The sequence below is a fragment of the Gossypium arboreum genome, chromosome 8, assembly GCF_025698485.1.
Source record: "Gossypium arboreum isolate Shixiya-1 chromosome 8, ASM2569848v2, whole genome shotgun sequence".
Taxonomy (NCBI): Eukaryota; Viridiplantae; Streptophyta; class Magnoliopsida; order Malvales; family Malvaceae; genus Gossypium; species Gossypium arboreum.
Window position 1 is genome coordinate 72,889,446 of NC_069077.1, and position 16,047 is coordinate 72,905,492.

General features: G+C 32.4%; 2 protein-coding genes across 3 annotated transcripts; one reads left to right on the top strand and one right to left on the bottom strand.

Annotated features, from left to right (window-relative positions):
- Positions 1-780: 780 nt before the first annotated feature.
- On the top strand, positions 781-3,332 carry LOC108474831 (short-chain dehydrogenase TIC 32, chloroplastic-like). Of its 2 annotated transcripts, none has more exons than XM_053018174.1 (6): positions 781-965; positions 1,206-1,437; positions 1,867-1,945; positions 2,290-2,374; positions 2,882-2,928; positions 3,022-3,140. In XM_053018174.1, the coding sequence occupies exons 2-6, from the start codon at positions 1,271-1,273 to the stop codon at positions 3,094-3,096; spliced, it is 453 nt and encodes a 150-aa protein (XP_052874134.1). In that variant the 5' UTR covers positions 781-965; positions 1,206-1,270; the 3' UTR covers positions 3,097-3,140. The 2 variants fall into 2 exon arrangements, with proteins under 2 accessions (XP_052874134.1, XP_017632344.1); XM_017776855.2 differs by having other exon boundaries at positions 782-965; positions 3,015-3,332.
- Positions 3,333-12,759: 9,427 nt separating this feature from the next.
- Positions 12,760-15,195, bottom strand: LOC108476297 (BAHD acyltransferase DCR-like). Its single transcript, XM_017778469.2, has 2 exons — positions 14,485-15,195; positions 12,760-13,855 (listed from the first exon to the last, which is right to left on the bottom strand). Exons 1-2 carry the CDS (start codon positions 14,932-14,934, stop codon positions 12,980-12,982), a joined length of 1,326 nt encoding a protein of 441 aa, XP_017633958.1. The 5' UTR covers positions 14,935-15,195; the 3' UTR covers positions 12,760-12,979.
- Between the last annotated feature and the right edge of the window lie 852 nt (positions 15,196-16,047).

The window sequence follows — 16,047 nt, forward strand, 5'->3', positions numbered from 1 at the left end:
TTAGGATTTTCGTTTGGATTTAATTTTTTTTTAAGATGAAAATGTTAATGTGGCATTAAACTATTGGAAAAGGGATACAGATGACGTGGCGTTAATATTTCATACAATCATTTTCCATGAATATAATATATTAAAAAAGAATGGCATATTAGCTCGAATGAGATTAGCATTATTGCCAGTACAGGAGGATGTGGGTTTGAGTGCGTTAAACCGCATTATCCTTCTATTTATGGATTGAAAAGGACTATGAGTAGTTCTAGGCATTATATTAAAAAATATGATCAGAACCTATAATAAGATTATTAAAAAAAAAGATATGATAAATTTAGCTTTTAATGTTTAAATTTTTGTCAATTTGGTTCTTATTCATTTTTTAGTTAAGTTTGATCGATAACTTAAAAAAATCAAATTGCTTTTATTGAATAGATATGTTAACTAAAACATTAATTTTTTAATAAATTGACATCGCAGCTCTTACGATATAGCCTACATACAATTCATGCTAATATAATACTAATTGTTTTATATGTTATATCACTAAATAAATTAAAATTTGAAAATAAAAGTTCATAAAAGAATTTTTTTAAAAAGGCATTAAGTACATATAAATTATCATGTAAACTGTTATGCTTAAAATTTTAATGTTTTAATCTATATTTATGTTAAAAATCAATTCAAGTTAACGGTTAAATTTGGCACTTTAAAAAAATCACAAAATTTAGCTAAAAATTTAGAGGCAAATTGGAAAAAGAAAAAGTAAATATTAATAGCTAAATTTGATATTATAATAAAAAAAATTGATTGCATTTCCATTTAATCCAACAAAAAAAATAGAGCGTGGGGAGCTGTGTTTAGCAGGAAATGTGGTTGTTTAGCAGGAAAGGGGCGTCTGGGTTTTCAGCTTCTTCTACAGCTGAAGAAGTTACACAAGGGATTGATGGCACTGGTCTAACCCGTCGTCACAGGTCCTTGCTTTTTTTTATTTTGGGTTTAGAAATTTTCGTAAAATCTACTCTCTCTCTCTCTCTCTCTCTCTCTCTCTTTTCTTTTAATTATTGGAAAGAATAATTACTCTTATATCTGCAAATAAATATGTTTGGAGATGTTATGTTTTTGGATATACTTCACTGCGCTTGTTAAAGCTTCACCAACATAAAAATCATTAGTGTGAAATGAGGATAAAATTTGTGATTAAATTGCATCAGGGGCATCAAGTGGTATTGGCACTGAAACTGCACGAGTTCTTGCACTGCGCGGTGTCCATGTAGTTATGGCGGTCAAAAATATGACTGCTGGGAGGGAAGTTAAAGACACAATAGCTAAGAGAAATCCCAATGCCAAAATTGATGCAATGGAATTAGATCTGAGTTCATTGGCATCAGTGAGGAAATTTGCTGCTGATTTCATATCCTCTGGTCTTCCACTCAACATCCTCATGTAAGTGTATTTGCCAGTGTATGCTAATGTTTGTTAGCTTTGAAAATTATTTAAGAGGAATATGTACTTTTTAAAGTAACAATGCATGAATCATGGCTACACCCTTCATGCTTTCAAAAGATGGACAGCTCGCCACAAACCACGTAGGTAAGGTTTCGTGAAAAGAGACATAGTAATGGTTAGATGCCTACTTGATTGTTTGAAATTTCCAAAGCAATGATTTGAAGTATAAACAAGCAAGAAGGAAAGAAAATGACAGAACAGTGCAATGAAGAAAATCTGTTTCCCTTGTTAGGACACTTCCTCCTAACACATCTATTGCTGGAAACCATGAAGAAAACAGCACAAGGAAGAAGGACGGAAGGAAGAATTGTAAATGTCTCGTCCCGCGTTATCCTAATTACCTCTTTGTGAATTGACAATTTATAGGTACAACAGCTTATCTGCATATGGCCAGTCAAAGCTTGCCAATGTCTTGCACGCTAAAGACCTTGCAAGACGTTTAAAGGTGACTTCCATGTCCAAGGTTCCTTATTACATCAGTAACATTACTTTTAACAATTTAGTGGTTTTTTCTGTAGTTATATAATTTAAAATCTTTATATTTTTCTTAGCAAAAATTGAAATTATGGTTGTGCTTATAAAATGGGAAGTATGATATAAAGAGCAAGGGTTGATTTAATTTGGTTTGTTAATTAGTGTTATTTCATCTGCCACCTAGGACTTGTATTCTCGCATATGACTGAATTAGTGCACAAGAATGTCAAACAATGGAACTTATTAGATAAAGTACATGGTAGTCATGACAACCAAAACATGCTGCTATATTTTGGTGGTATGCTCTTTAAACAGGAAGATGAAGTGGCCATAACTGCAAATTCGCTTCACCCAGGTGCCATTGCAACCAACCTTTTTCGTCATTCCAACCTTATCAATGGTATTGATTTACTTCCTCTCTTTCTTTCTTTTTCTTTTTTTTTTTCCTTCTAGGGTTGTGCATATTAAAAACAATATGGTAAAGTGATCATCTTTTTATGCTTCAAAGCTCCCATCATTGCAGTTCATTGTAAAGATGCTAGCTTTAAACCCAACCAGTTCGTGCGTCCACATAGTAAAACACGTGTTGTAAACCAAATATTCTACGATTAGAACATGATGCATTTGACCGTCTCCCTTTCTCATCCCATGTACTATTATGGATGATGAGTCTCAAAATTGGAATCATGAACTCCATATAAGCATATACTCCAAGAGCCTGTTAGCAATTAATATGTCCTGTTTATTATAAGGTTGGTTTCCTCTTACTAGAGTAGCCCCTTTGTATTTTATTGAAACTGAGATGCTTTCAGTTTATATCAGCATGTACCCTTTATTTTGAATAGTTTTTACACTTGTACCAAAGAAAGGAGACGATTATGATTTATTTAATCTGGTTCTGATGTAGGTATTGTTGGTCTTGTTGGTAAATATGTCATTAAAAATGTAGAGCAGGTATAGCCTTTGAAATTTTTAGCCCCATTTTGAAGTTGTGTAGAAAATGTATAACTACATGTTTGGATTGATTGAGGTGGTTTCAGGGCGCAGCAACTATTTGCTATGTGGCATTGCATCCACAAATTACAGGGAAGACTGGCCTCTATTTTGCAGACAGTAATGTAGCTGAAACTAGCTTACAAGCTAATGATAATGCCTTGGCAAGGAAACTCTGGGATTTTACTTTCACGTTGATCAACAACTGTCCTAACAACACTTGATAGGCACCAGCGAAATTTATACTTGTTTTTTTTTTTTTTTTTGGATTTTTTTAATGGTTTTAGTGATTTGGATTAAGGTATTCCAAATTAAATTACGATATAGGAAAATACAATATATTTTCATTTTTCTGTGATTTTAAATCCATTGACCTACAGATAGTATTTAAATAGTGGTTTAGAAACAGACATTAACCGTTAAAGAAGGCATTTCAAGAGTAAAATTAGACAATATCAAATGTATAACTGAACACAAGAAGCCTGGAGCTGGAAAGGGTATTCAACAATCAAAACATCCTTGATTTGTTTCAACAATGGAAATAAATTCATTAAGTTATCAGACGGTATATTACAAGGATGAAGAAAGTAACTAAATGGCATTTAACCTCGAGAAAACCAGTTCCTTTTCAACTAAACAATCATTTGCTTCTTCAACTGCACCTCTTTTATTATATCAGACTTTTAAAGCAAAAAATCTCAAATTTTCATACTTATCCATTAAAAGAAGTCGGATAACTGTTGAGGATGAAGTTGCCTTCTTTTAGGAGCCATATTAAGTGTACCAAATTTCAAAATTTATCAAGCATTAGAAAATCTCCCGATCAATTTCAGTATGAATGCTCAAATGAATTGTTGTCTTTCAATAATACTAAAATAGTTTTTATAATAAAAATCCAACTTTTTCCTATAAAATTGTAGGTTTTTCCTTCTATTAAGGTTTTCAAAATCGGACTGACGGTGGAATTGGTCAAACCAATGATCTAATTGGTCCATCTAGTTCAATTAAATAAATTATTAATTATTTTAATAATAGAAAATTTGGTTCAACTGGTCCATACCAATTTTTGGGTCAATTGATCTAATAATTTTCTCCGAACCAATACCTTAACTGGTTTTTTATCCAACCAATCTGACCAACTAATATGGTCTGATTCAAACATCATTGCCTTTTACTAAAAAACTAAAATTTATTCTGACAAAAAAGATAAAAATAAAATTTACTTTTAAAAAGATAAAACAAGTGAACAAAATAAAAATTTATTAAAGTTGGGTTGTAACCTCCCAAAAATTCCTTTGGTTATAAATAATACGAGATAAAAATATTGGTGAAGTAAGGTATAAAATTAAAGAAAGTTGAATCAAGAAGTATGACATTATGTATTAAATTAAGAAAGGGGTTAAATCATAAAAAATGAAAATTTTTGTGGCCCTAATGTAAATATTTAAAAATTATGAGGATAAAAATAAATACTGAAAAGGTTAAGGGGCCAAAAGTGCAAATTTACCATTTAAAAAATGGGTGAAATTTTAATAAATATTTTTAATGAATCTGAAATGGAGACTTATTGATATATAAAGTTGGAAAACTGAGATATGAACTAAATTGAATAAAGTGAAAATATATGGACTAAAGTGTAATTTTTCCAATTTATGGGTGAAGGACCTAAGTGTATTTTTTTCATTATTAAATGATATTTAGAGAGATAATCATAAGGCGTAAAGAAAAAAAGGGGAAATTTATGGAAATAAAGCTTGAAATGTTGTGAAATTTGATTAGTTGATAGTACAAAGACTAAAATTGAAATGAATAAAAAAAAAAAGTATAGAGATTTCTAGAAGGGAGAAAGATAGGATGGCGGCAACAAGAAAGCAAAAAACGAAATAAAAGGGAGAGAAGAAAAAAAAAGAAATAGATGAAGGAAAGCTTTGGATTAAAAACAGAAATGTTGAATTCAATGGAAAAAAATAGGTAACTACTTTATTGAATTCATGAAAGTTTAGAAGTTATTATAATGAATAAAGTTTAGAAGTTATGTGATTAAATTAAATTATTGTAAGATTCAAGTTTAAATAACAGAAAATCGTGAATGTCAACAGTTACAAGTGAGTAAGTATGATATTTGAATATGATTATTATTATTATTATTGAGTATGGATAATGAAATAAGAAGAATTTACTTAATCAAATCATGGAAAAATAAAATGTTTCACTAAACAGTACATGGACAGTAGTGGTAGTTAAGGGGTGAGCGTTCGATCAAATCGAATGAAAAAATTTCGAGTTAATCGAGTTGACAAATCTTATTTTATCATTCTAGCTCGATTTGAAATTTTATCAAATCGAGTCCATTGAGATTGAATTCGAATCAAATTTGATATCAACTTTCATCTCCTTATAATTTATTTATTAATCTTTTATATACGGGTTAGCTTTTTTGCTCATTTAGTTACTTCAATTATCTTCTTATTTTTGTGACTATGTATTTTGAAATTAAAAAATATATTAAATATAACAAATGTGATTTTTTAATAAAAGTTATTTTAAAGATAAAATGTGAAATTGATACCAATATAAAATTTTAACACAAATAATTTATGGCATCGTCAATAATCAATTTTAATAGAAATCTATAATGATTTAATGGCATTATTAATAATTCAATTTTAAACAATTCAATAATATAAATAGCATTCCAAGGATTTTTTTTTGATATTTTTTATTTGAGGTAAAGAGTGAAAAGTAAAAGTTTAAAAGAAAAATAAAAAATTTTAAAAGTTGGGGAGTAAAATTTTGGAGGGAAAGTAAATGGGAGGAAAATATTCAAAAAAACAATGGGGTGGGGGGGAATGGGTTTGGGGTATACTAGAATTAAGTGACCCAAATCCTTATTTAAATAAAATACAGTAGTAAAATAAAAGAAAAGAAGAATCCATATAGAATTACACTTCTTTTATTTTATTTTAGAATAAGGTTTTTTAAACCTTATTAAATTCTATCTATTTGATATTGATTAGAATAAGGTGTTTCAGTCTTACTAGAAAATGGCTTTACAAGCCTATAAATAGACATAGTCTATTCCTCTTGTAATTATTCGAATTCGACATAGTGAATTTTCTTTTCCTCTACCCGTGGTTTTTTTCCAAAAGGGTTTCCACGTAAAATTTGTGTGTTCTTTATTTTATTTTATTTTATTTTATTTTATTTTCACAAATTGGCATCAGAGCTTTCGAGTTATTCATCTCGATCAAGGTAATGGCGTCTTTGAAGTATGAAATTCTACTGTTGGATCGCAACATCAGATTTGCGTTGTGGCAGATTAAGATATGGAGGATGCCCTGCTAGGGATAGATAAGATGCCTTCGACATTAACAGATGAAGAGAAGAAGCGTAAGGATCGAAAGGCGTTAACACAATTACATCTGCATTTGTCCAACGAAATTTTGCAGGATGTGATGAAAGAGAAGACCGCCACTGCATTATGGAAGAGGCTAGAACAATTATGTATGCCGAAAACTCTAACAAGCAAATTGCATATGAAGCAACGTCTTTATGCTCATCGTTTGGAGGAAGGTGTGTCTGTACACGAACACTTAACAGTATTTAAAGAAATTCTCTCAAGCTTGGAGGCCATGGAGGTTCAGTATGATAAGGAAGATCTAGGGTTAATTCTACTTTGTTCGTTGCCCCCGTCTTATTCCACCTTTAGAGACACGATTTTATATAGCCGCAAGTCTCTCATAGTTGATGAGGTTTATGATTCTTTGACCTCGTATGATAAGAAGAAGCATCTTGTGGTTAAACCCGACTCTCAAGGAGAGGGTCTCATTGTTCGTGGGAGACAAGATCGGAATGTTGATGATGATCGTAGAAGGACATAGGAACGGAATCCTCACGATAAATCTAAGGGTAGATCAAAGTCTTCAAACAGAGGTAAAACTTGCAACTTCTGTAAGAAGAAATGGCACATTAAATCTGAGTGTTACAAGCTACAGAATAAGATTAAAAGGGAGGCTGTGAATCCAAAGGGAAAACAACCAGAAAATTTCGATGAAGCTGATGTTGTAGAAGACTACAGCGATGGTGAACTTTTAGTCGCTTCTGTCAATGATTCTAAAGTAAGCGAGGAGTGGATACTTGATTTCCCAATCGGAATTAGTTTACAACTTACGAAACAGTGTCTGAAGGTGTTGTTTTGATGGGAAATAATGCTTCGTGTAAAATCACAAGTGTTGGAACAATTAAAATTAAGATGTTTGATGGAGTTGTCAGAGCACTTAGTGACGTATGACATGTTCCAGAATTGAAAAGAAATTTAATTTCGTTGAGTACTTTTAATTCAAAAGGGTACAGATACACAGCTGAAAGTGGGGTTTTAAAGATTTCCAAAGGTTCCCTTGTTGTGGTGAAAGGGCAGAGAAAGATTGTCAAGTTATATGTTTTGCAGGGTTCTACTATTACTGGTGATGCAGTTGTCGCTTCCTCTTCTTTGTCAGATGATGATATTACTAAACTTTGGCATATGCGCCTAGGGCATATGAGTGAGAATGGCATGGCAGAATTGAGCAAAAGAGGACTTCTTGATGGGTAAGGAATTTACAAACTGAATTTTTGTGAGCACTGTGTTTTTAGGAAGCAAAAGAGAGTTCGATTCACCAGAGGAATCCATTACACAAAGGGAACGTTGGAGTATATTCATTCTGATCTATGGAGGCCATCCAAAGTGCCTTCGAGAGGTGGAGCTAATTATATGCTAACCTTTATTGATGATTTTTTCAGAAAAGTTTGGGCGTTCTTCCTGAAGTAAAAAAGTGATGTGTTTTTCGTATTTAAGTATTGGAAAATTATGATTGAAAAACAGACTGGAAAACAAATAAAATACTTTCGTACAGACAATGGCTTAGAGTTCTGTGCTAATGAGTTTAATAGATTATGCAAGTCAGAAGGGATTGTGAGACACTTGACAGTTCGCCATACTCCACAGCAAAATGGCGTTGCAGAACGAATAAACAGAACAATCATGAAGAAAGTTCGATGTATGTTGTCAAATGCCAACTTACCAAAGTCGTTTTGGGCAGAAGTAGCCTCTACTGCATGTTTTTTGATCAACTGATCTCCATCCGTTGCCATTGAGAAAAAGACTCCACAAGAGGTATGGTCTGGTAATCCTGCTAATTATTCTGATTTAAAAATTTTTTGGTGTTCTGCGTATGCTCATGTTGATAATGGAAAATTAGAACCGAAATCCATTAAATGCATTTTTCTTGGTTATAAAGCTGGTGTAAAAGAGTATAAGTTATGGTGTCCTGAAAATAGAAAAGTTGTGATTAGCAGAGATATTGTTTTTTATGAAACTGCTATGCTACCTAACTTATCTCTTAAAGACTCTTCCAATAAAGAAAATCAAAAGCAGGTGGAGCATCAGATTAATACAGATTCAACTTCTCAAGCCAGTAAAAAAATTAAGAATAGAGTTGCTTCTTCACTACAATACTCTATCGCCAAAAACAGAACTAGAAGAGAAATTTAAACCTCTAAAGAAGTATGCCGAGGCTGATCTAGTTGCTTATGCTTTAAATGTGGCTGAAGATATAGATTCAAATCAAGAGCCATCTAATTATTCTAAGGCGGTTAGCTGTGAAGACTCAGAAAAATGGATGTTTGCTATGCAAGAGGAGATGGAATCACTCCACAAAAACAAAACATAGGATCTTGTGAAACTTCCTAAAGGTAAGAAGACTGTTCATTGTAAATGGGTGTTTAAAAAGAAAGAAGGGACTCCAAGAGTTGAAGAACCTAGATATAAAGCAAGACTTATTGCAAAGGGTTACAGTCAAATTCCAGGAATGGACTTCACAGATGTGTTCTCCCCAGTTGTGAAGCATAGTTCGATTCGAGCTTTGCTTGGTATTGTGGCCATGCATGATTTGGAGCTTGAGCAGTTAGACGTAAAAACTACATTTTTGCATGGATAACTTGAAGAGGATATTTACATGCAACAACCAGAGGGTTTTACAGTCTCAGAAAAAGAGGACTATGTTTGCTTGCTGAAAAAGTCCCTTTACGGTTTGAAACAGTCACCAAGGCAGTGGTACAAGAGGTTTGATTCCTTTATGACTTCTCATGATTTCAAAAGAAGTAGTTTTGACAGTTGTGTTTATTTTAAGAAAAACAATGATGGTGCTTTTGTGTATCTACTTCTTTATGTTGATGACATGTTGATAGCAGCAAAAGATAAAGGAGAGATAAAAAAGGTCAAAGCCCAACTAAGTGAAGAATTTGAGATGAAAGATTTTGGACCAGCAAAGAAGATACTTGGTATGGAGATTCTCAGAGATAGAAAAGCAAGTAAATTGTACCTAAGTCAAAAGGGGTACATTGAGAAAGTTCTTTGCAGGTTTAATATGCAGAGTGCTAAACCTGTTAGTACTCCTTTAGCAGCCCATTTTAGACTTTTATCGGCTTTGTCTCCACAATCAGATAATGAGATTGAGTACATGTCACATGTTCCATACTCTAGTGCAGTGGGATCTCTCATGTATGCTATGGTTTGTTCACGTCCAGATTTATCATATGCAGTTAGTGCAGTTAGCAGATATATGGCGAATCCCAGTAAAGAACATTAGAAAGCAGTTCAGTGGATTTTAAGATACTTACGAGGTACTACAGATGTTTGCTTACAGTTTGGAAGAACTAGAGATGGATTCATTGGGTATGTTGATGCTGATTTTGCTGGAGACCTTGATAGAAGAAGATCTCTCACAGGTTATGTCTTTACAATCGGAGGTTGTGCAATTAGTTGGAAAGCCACTTTGCAATCTATCGCTTTGTCTACCACAAGTCGAGTACATGGCGACATCGAGGTTTGTAAAGAAGCTATTTGGTTGAAGGGAATCTTTAGTGAACTCAATGAAGACCTTCAAATCAGCACAGTATTTTGTGACAGACAGAGTGTCATCTTTCTTACAAAAGATCAAATGTTTCATGAGAGAACAAAACACATTGATGTTAGGTATCATTTTGTTCGTGATATTATTGCTGGTGGTGATATTGTTGTGAGCAAATTAGTACTTATGAAAATCCTGCAGATATGATGACTAAGTCACTTCCTATAACCAAGTTTGAGCATTGTTTAGACTTGGTTGGTGTTTATTGTTGAAGTTAAACCTTTAAGGGGTTTTATGGAAGAGGTGGAGAACTTGTTCGTTGAGAGTTCGTGATGAAGAACTTGTTTTATTGAGAATTCGTGTCAAGGTGGAGATTGTTAGAATTAAGTGACCCGAATCCTTATTTAAATAAAATACAGTGGTAAAATAAAAGAAAAGAAGAATCCATATAGAATTACACTTCTTTTATTTTATTTGAGAATAAGGTTTTTTAAACCTTATTAAATTCTATCTATTTGATATTGATTAAAATAAGGTGTTTCAGTCTTACTAGAATATGGCTTTACAAGCCTATAAATAGACATAGTCTATTCCTCTTGTAATTATTCGAATTCGACATAGTGAATTTTCTTAAGTGAATTTTCTTTTCCTCTGCCCATGGTTTTTTCCCGAAAGGGTTTCCACGTAAAATTTGTGTGCTCTTTATTTTATTTTATTTTATTTTCATAGGGTAGATTAGGATGGGATGGGAGAGAAGTAAAAATATTGGGAGTAACGTAAAAAAGTTTGGGGGTTTGGGTAAAAATGTAAAATATTATAGTTTGGTATTCGGTTTGTTTGAATTATTTGAGTTATTCAAATCTGAAAAATAAACTTGATTTGAACTCAAAATTTGAAAAAAAAAATTGAGTTGACTTGAATAAGTCAATTTGTTTAACTCAAAATTTGAATTTTTTTATTTTTTCGAGTCGAATTGAGTGAGCAAATGGTAGTACAACTTTGAAAATTTACCAAAAAATGTATAAATCGAGTTAAAGGTTAAATCAAATATGAAATTAAATATTATTGAGTCTAGTTTTGCATAAAAGTAACAATGTAAACAATGCAATTGTAGATTATGAGATATAATAATTTTTATGAGACAATGTCAGTATGATTTTGAGTTCCCTATTATAAATTTGAAAATTCATTATAAATTGTAACAAAAAAAATTATATGTCTAAAAGATTAATAAGTCTATTTTAAGGAAACATACGTAAACATAATATGAGACTTTTAATGAAATATATTTATTTTTTAGTGAATAAGGGTTAGAGCTGTCTAGCAGCAGAATAGTGGAAGACTAGCTTAAGTAGAAATTCTGAAATTTTTATGGTAAAAAGATTATTTAGTCTAGATTCTAAAACAAAAAGTGGGTCTTAATTCGGAACACTATAAAGCAATATATAAATAATTTAGTGACTGTTACATATAAGCATGTCATACTGAAGTTCAAAGATTCTTATATAAATACATATACATATAAGATGTGGAATGAAGATGAGGGAGGAAATAATAGAAGAGTTATAAAATGAATTAATGAAGTCCTAGTTGATAAATTGAAGAATGGAAAACAGGGCAAAAACAGAATTGAGGTCACGACGTCAAAGGCCTCAAAGTCGCGATAAGCACAAGTCAGACAGTCACGTCATGACATGGAGATTCCTGAAATCACGACATTACCCCTAAAATTTTAAAAATTTTACAAATTAGTCCCTACTTGACTCGAAAGTATTGAAATAGCTAACAAAAGCTCAATTAAAGCCTAGAAAATCAATTGAAACTTTATTATAAACACCAATTGATCATGTTAGCTTAAAATCATAAAGGAATTGAACCGAATTTCTTTGAAGTTACTTTGAAAATGAATGTGACATTCCGGTATCTAAACTCGACGATCGGGTCAGATATGAGGGTGCTACATGGGTGACTAAAATGAGTATACAATACATTGAATTAACAGCAAGTGACCAAAAATATAGTTTGCCCTTTTATAATTTGTTACATAATTTTTTTTTCACTCTTATTATGGAGTACCATAATTTAATATTATATTTAAGTATTTGGCTAAATTTGTGTGACAAGTCAACTATAAATCAATTCACTTAGTAAGTGACCAAAAAGTCAGTCTTTTTTTGCAAAATAACAACTATCACTGTGAGTGTTTTTTTTAAATTATAAAAAATTAATTTAAATTCACAATAAATCTAAAAATCACAAATATTTTAGAGATTATGATTTTTAAAATATGCATTTATGATTTAAATCAAAGCTTAATTTAGTTTTTGCATAAATTTTATAAGGTAAAAACCTTTTATGGTTTTTCTTAATTTTGAAATTAAGCAAATTGATCTATCTAAAAAATCGGAGTAATTTAATTACTAACAATTTAGGAAGTGAGTAATTAAGACAATTAATCATGGTGTTAATATCTTTCGTCATTTACATATTTTGATTGGTATAATAACAATTTTAGCTCCCGATGTTTGTATATTTTGTTAATTTGGTAATTATCCTAAAAATTTAACAAATTTAGTCTCAATATTTACACGCTTGCACAAATATTGTAAGCTAAATTTATTAAATCATGACCAAATTGATAGAATATATAAATTATGAGAGCTAAATATGTTATTATACCAATTAAACTTAAGTAAATTGACAGAAAAATATTAGCATTATGATTAATTGTCCTTAGTTGCTCATTTTTAAATTGATAGGATTAAATAACTCTGATTTTTTGAAAGATACCAATTTGCTTAATATTGAAATTGAGAGGACTAGAGAGTTCTTTTACCAATTTATATATATATATATATATATATATATATATATATTCTTGTAAATGTATAACAAAAACTCGGTATTTCTCCATCGAACAAACATGAGCTACGTTTGTATCGTCCTAAACGACAGCGTTACCAACATAAGACATAAGTTCAGTGTTGTTATTGACAGCACAGCATAACCAAAGACAAGCTAGTAGATTTGAAGTAACAAACTAGGGATAGCGTAAGAAATGTTAACAAACAAAACATTTGTTGTGATCAAAACCACAAATGATAACAGAGGTCTTGATTATTGATCTAAACTTCCAACACAAACGCCTTATCTTTCTCCAGCTTCTCCAATGCTCCAGCTTCCAAGGCGATCTCCACGTCAATGCTCCGCCCACCACTCTTCCCTTGATACAAATACACCATCCCATCAAACCTGTTGTTGGATCCGCTCCTCACCCCTTCCGGTTTTCCCCACCCGAAATCCACATCGTATACCTTGAACCTGGGAGAGCTCCCCACCGCCACGCAGTTCACACCAGCATCCTTGTACTCGAATATCTTCGGCGCTGCTTCCCACTCCTTGTTTCGTTCTTCGATGGCCTTCGCGTTGTGCGCTTCTATAGCTTTTTGTACCAACGATGCACCGAATTGCGGTGGATTAGCCAACAATAACCCGGCTGCCGTGACGGTGAAGATGGCATGAATCAGGTTTCCGAAGTAACTTTCTGGCATGGGTGGATCAACCCTTTTACGACAATCTGCGAAGAGAGTGAAAACTGTGTAATCTTGAGGTTTGAGTTCACGTGCTAGGGTTACGTGGTGCCAAACGTGATAAGCTAGAGATTGGAAAGTTGAGAATGGTTTAGAGGAGTCGGATGGTGGGGTAGAGTTGACTTTTGACTTGATCTTGTCGATGGCAGCTTCAGAAAACCTGAAGAGTTTCTCCCTCAGCTGGGGGCCTTGGTTGGCGTCACCGTTGACAGAGTTAGGTGGGAGCGAGAGATCCAGCTTCACGCGGGTGTTTCGGACTTTGGTCCGCTCGAGAAACGGCGAGACTGAGACGGAGTTGGACCCGCTACAGATTTGGGCCCATGAGCTCATGAAATGCCAAGTGGAAGTTCCATCAAGGATGGCGTGGTTGAATGCGCACCCCATTGCCACTCCGTCTTTCAACTTGGTTACCTATCCCACAATATCATTATGAATCTATGCACTTCCTTTTTCTAATATTTATGATTTGATATATTTTATAAAATGGGTTAGTCTCTTTTTTTTAAATATTTTGTCATTATTTTGATTTTTTTTTGTCTAATGGGTCCATTTTATCAAGTGGACTACCACTACTTTGGATCTAGCCCATGAACTTGAGAGGGAAAAAAGGCGAGTGGAGAGGGTTGAAGCTTTTGTTGTATCAAAATGAAATAATTGCAGGTGGGTTGGCATGAGACACTAAATGCTCCAATCACATGAATGAAATTAAGTTACAGGAAAATTTCCTTTTATATCCAACATTATGCTTTTAATGGATATCAACACATATTTGATATGTAATGGAATACGAACCTCTCCTTGACGTATAGATAGAAATAATATATATATATACACACATGATATTTAACAGTATACACGTGAGATTTAATGGTAAAAGTATTATAGAGTTCTCTGTACGAGAAATTTAATGTATAATGATTATAGAAAGAACAAAATGTAGTTATACTCCTAGTGAGCTCCATAATAGTTTTTCTGTGATTTAACCTAACAATTTCATCAATTTAATGGACAAGAAACAGCAAGTTAAAGAAAGTGATTACCTGCACAGACAAGAGAGGTCTGTGAAGGCCCTCCAAGTTCAAAACACCATTGTAGGGTATCAAGTCCTTGAAAGAGGCAGTGCCGTCTTCAGTCGCCAGTTCCTCTATGCCGATCTCCATGGCGGTGGCTTCCACCACCTCTACACCGTCCATATCATCGTCGTATTCCACCCTGAAAACCCCATCCTCATCTTTACCAAGCTTGCCTGCTAGCTGATAAAACTCCTCCAAAACCACTCTCAGCCCATCCTTGAGTTTTTCCACCTTCGCCTCAAACTCCCCACACTTGTAAAACAACAGCTTCTGGTTATAATAGAATGCCAAATATGGGAGATCAAAAGTAACCAATTGACATTCTTTTCTTCCTATCATCTTTCCAGGCTTCACATGACTTGTGCCGATGATTTTCACCTTTGACATCTCTTCCTTCTTCCCTGAATCACCTGCCATATATCCTAATTAATATTTTGTTGTATTTTTAGAAAGAGAATATAGTTCTCAAAGATGCAAAAAGTTGTAGATAGAAAAAGGAGATTAGACAATGGAGATACTTATAGAAGATGAGATAGAAACATAAACACTTGATGATGTAGTTGGGGGTTGCATTAATATGCCTGCCTGTGAGAGCAGTTGTGACCCATTAATATGCCTGCCCTGGCCTCTGCCTCCGTCCCCTCTTCTGGTTTGAAGCTACAAATTTATTAAGTTGTCGATCAAATTATAATTTTACACTTAAAAACACCTTAAAATTAGTTGAAGTATAATTTGTAATATTATATTTATCATAATTTATTCATAAATATGTTTAATATTTTTAAATTATAAATTACAATTATATCAATAATTCTAGTTCATATAATATTTAATGTCTTCTTCTTATCATTGAGCGAATGTCATTTTCTATGATATATTTTTTTCTTAGAAGACTAACACTAGTAAATTAAGGCTAATCCCACAGCTATTAATTCAACTTAAACCTTCCACACATGCCAAATCTTCCGACATTACAATAAGATGTAATATAATAAGTAATATTAAGGTTATGTTTCAATTCAACCAAACTCTAATTATTTAGACATGTTTAGTTCGCAGAGTGTAATTATATTATAATTTTTATATTATGTTTGGTACTACAAATTATAATTATACATAATTACATAATTTATATTTTTTTAAATATTAGTTACTATAAAAAATTATTATTATGATAAAAATAATTTCTAAACAAGTTAAAATTAAACCTTCTTAAAAAGTTGTTGATATTCTATTATTACTAATAAAATAACAAGAAAAAAAAACATTCTATGCAATTTTATTTAATTGTTCTTGTGCATATTTGTTGGGTTACTCCTCTTTAGTATTTAATATGTACTCCTTATTATCATATGTTGATCCTTAATTGAGTTCATCATTATCTGAATTTGAATTTGAATTTACATCATTAAAATTATTAAGATTTTCTTTTTCCATGTACTCTTCAAAGTATGAATCATCTCAACACTACCTATATCTATAATTGAAGTTATGAAATATGCAACATAGTAATATTAAATATAGCTCTTT

Excerpts from the sequence above, each read along its gene's own strand:
- LOC108474831 (XM_017776855.2), top strand. The coding sequence starts at position 1,271 with ATGGCGGTCAAAAATATGACTGCTGGGAGGGAAGTTAAAGACACAATA. Across the intron at positions 1,438-1,866 it reads CTTCCACTCAACATCCTCAT|GTACAACAGCTTATCTGCAT; the intron begins GTAAGTGTATTT and ends GACAATTTATAG. Across the intron at positions 1,946-2,289 it reads ACCTTGCAAGACGTTTAAAG|GAAGATGAAGTGGCCATAAC; the intron begins GTGACTTCCATG and ends CTCTTTAAACAG.
- LOC108476297 (XM_017778469.2), bottom strand. The coding sequence starts at position 14,934 with ATGGCAGGTGATTCAGGGAAGAAGGAAGAGATGTCAAAGGTGAAAATC. Across the intron at positions 13,856-14,484 it reads GACCTCTCTTGTCTGTGCAG|GTAACCAAGTTGAAAGACGG; the intron begins GTAATCACTTTC and ends ATTGTGGGATAG.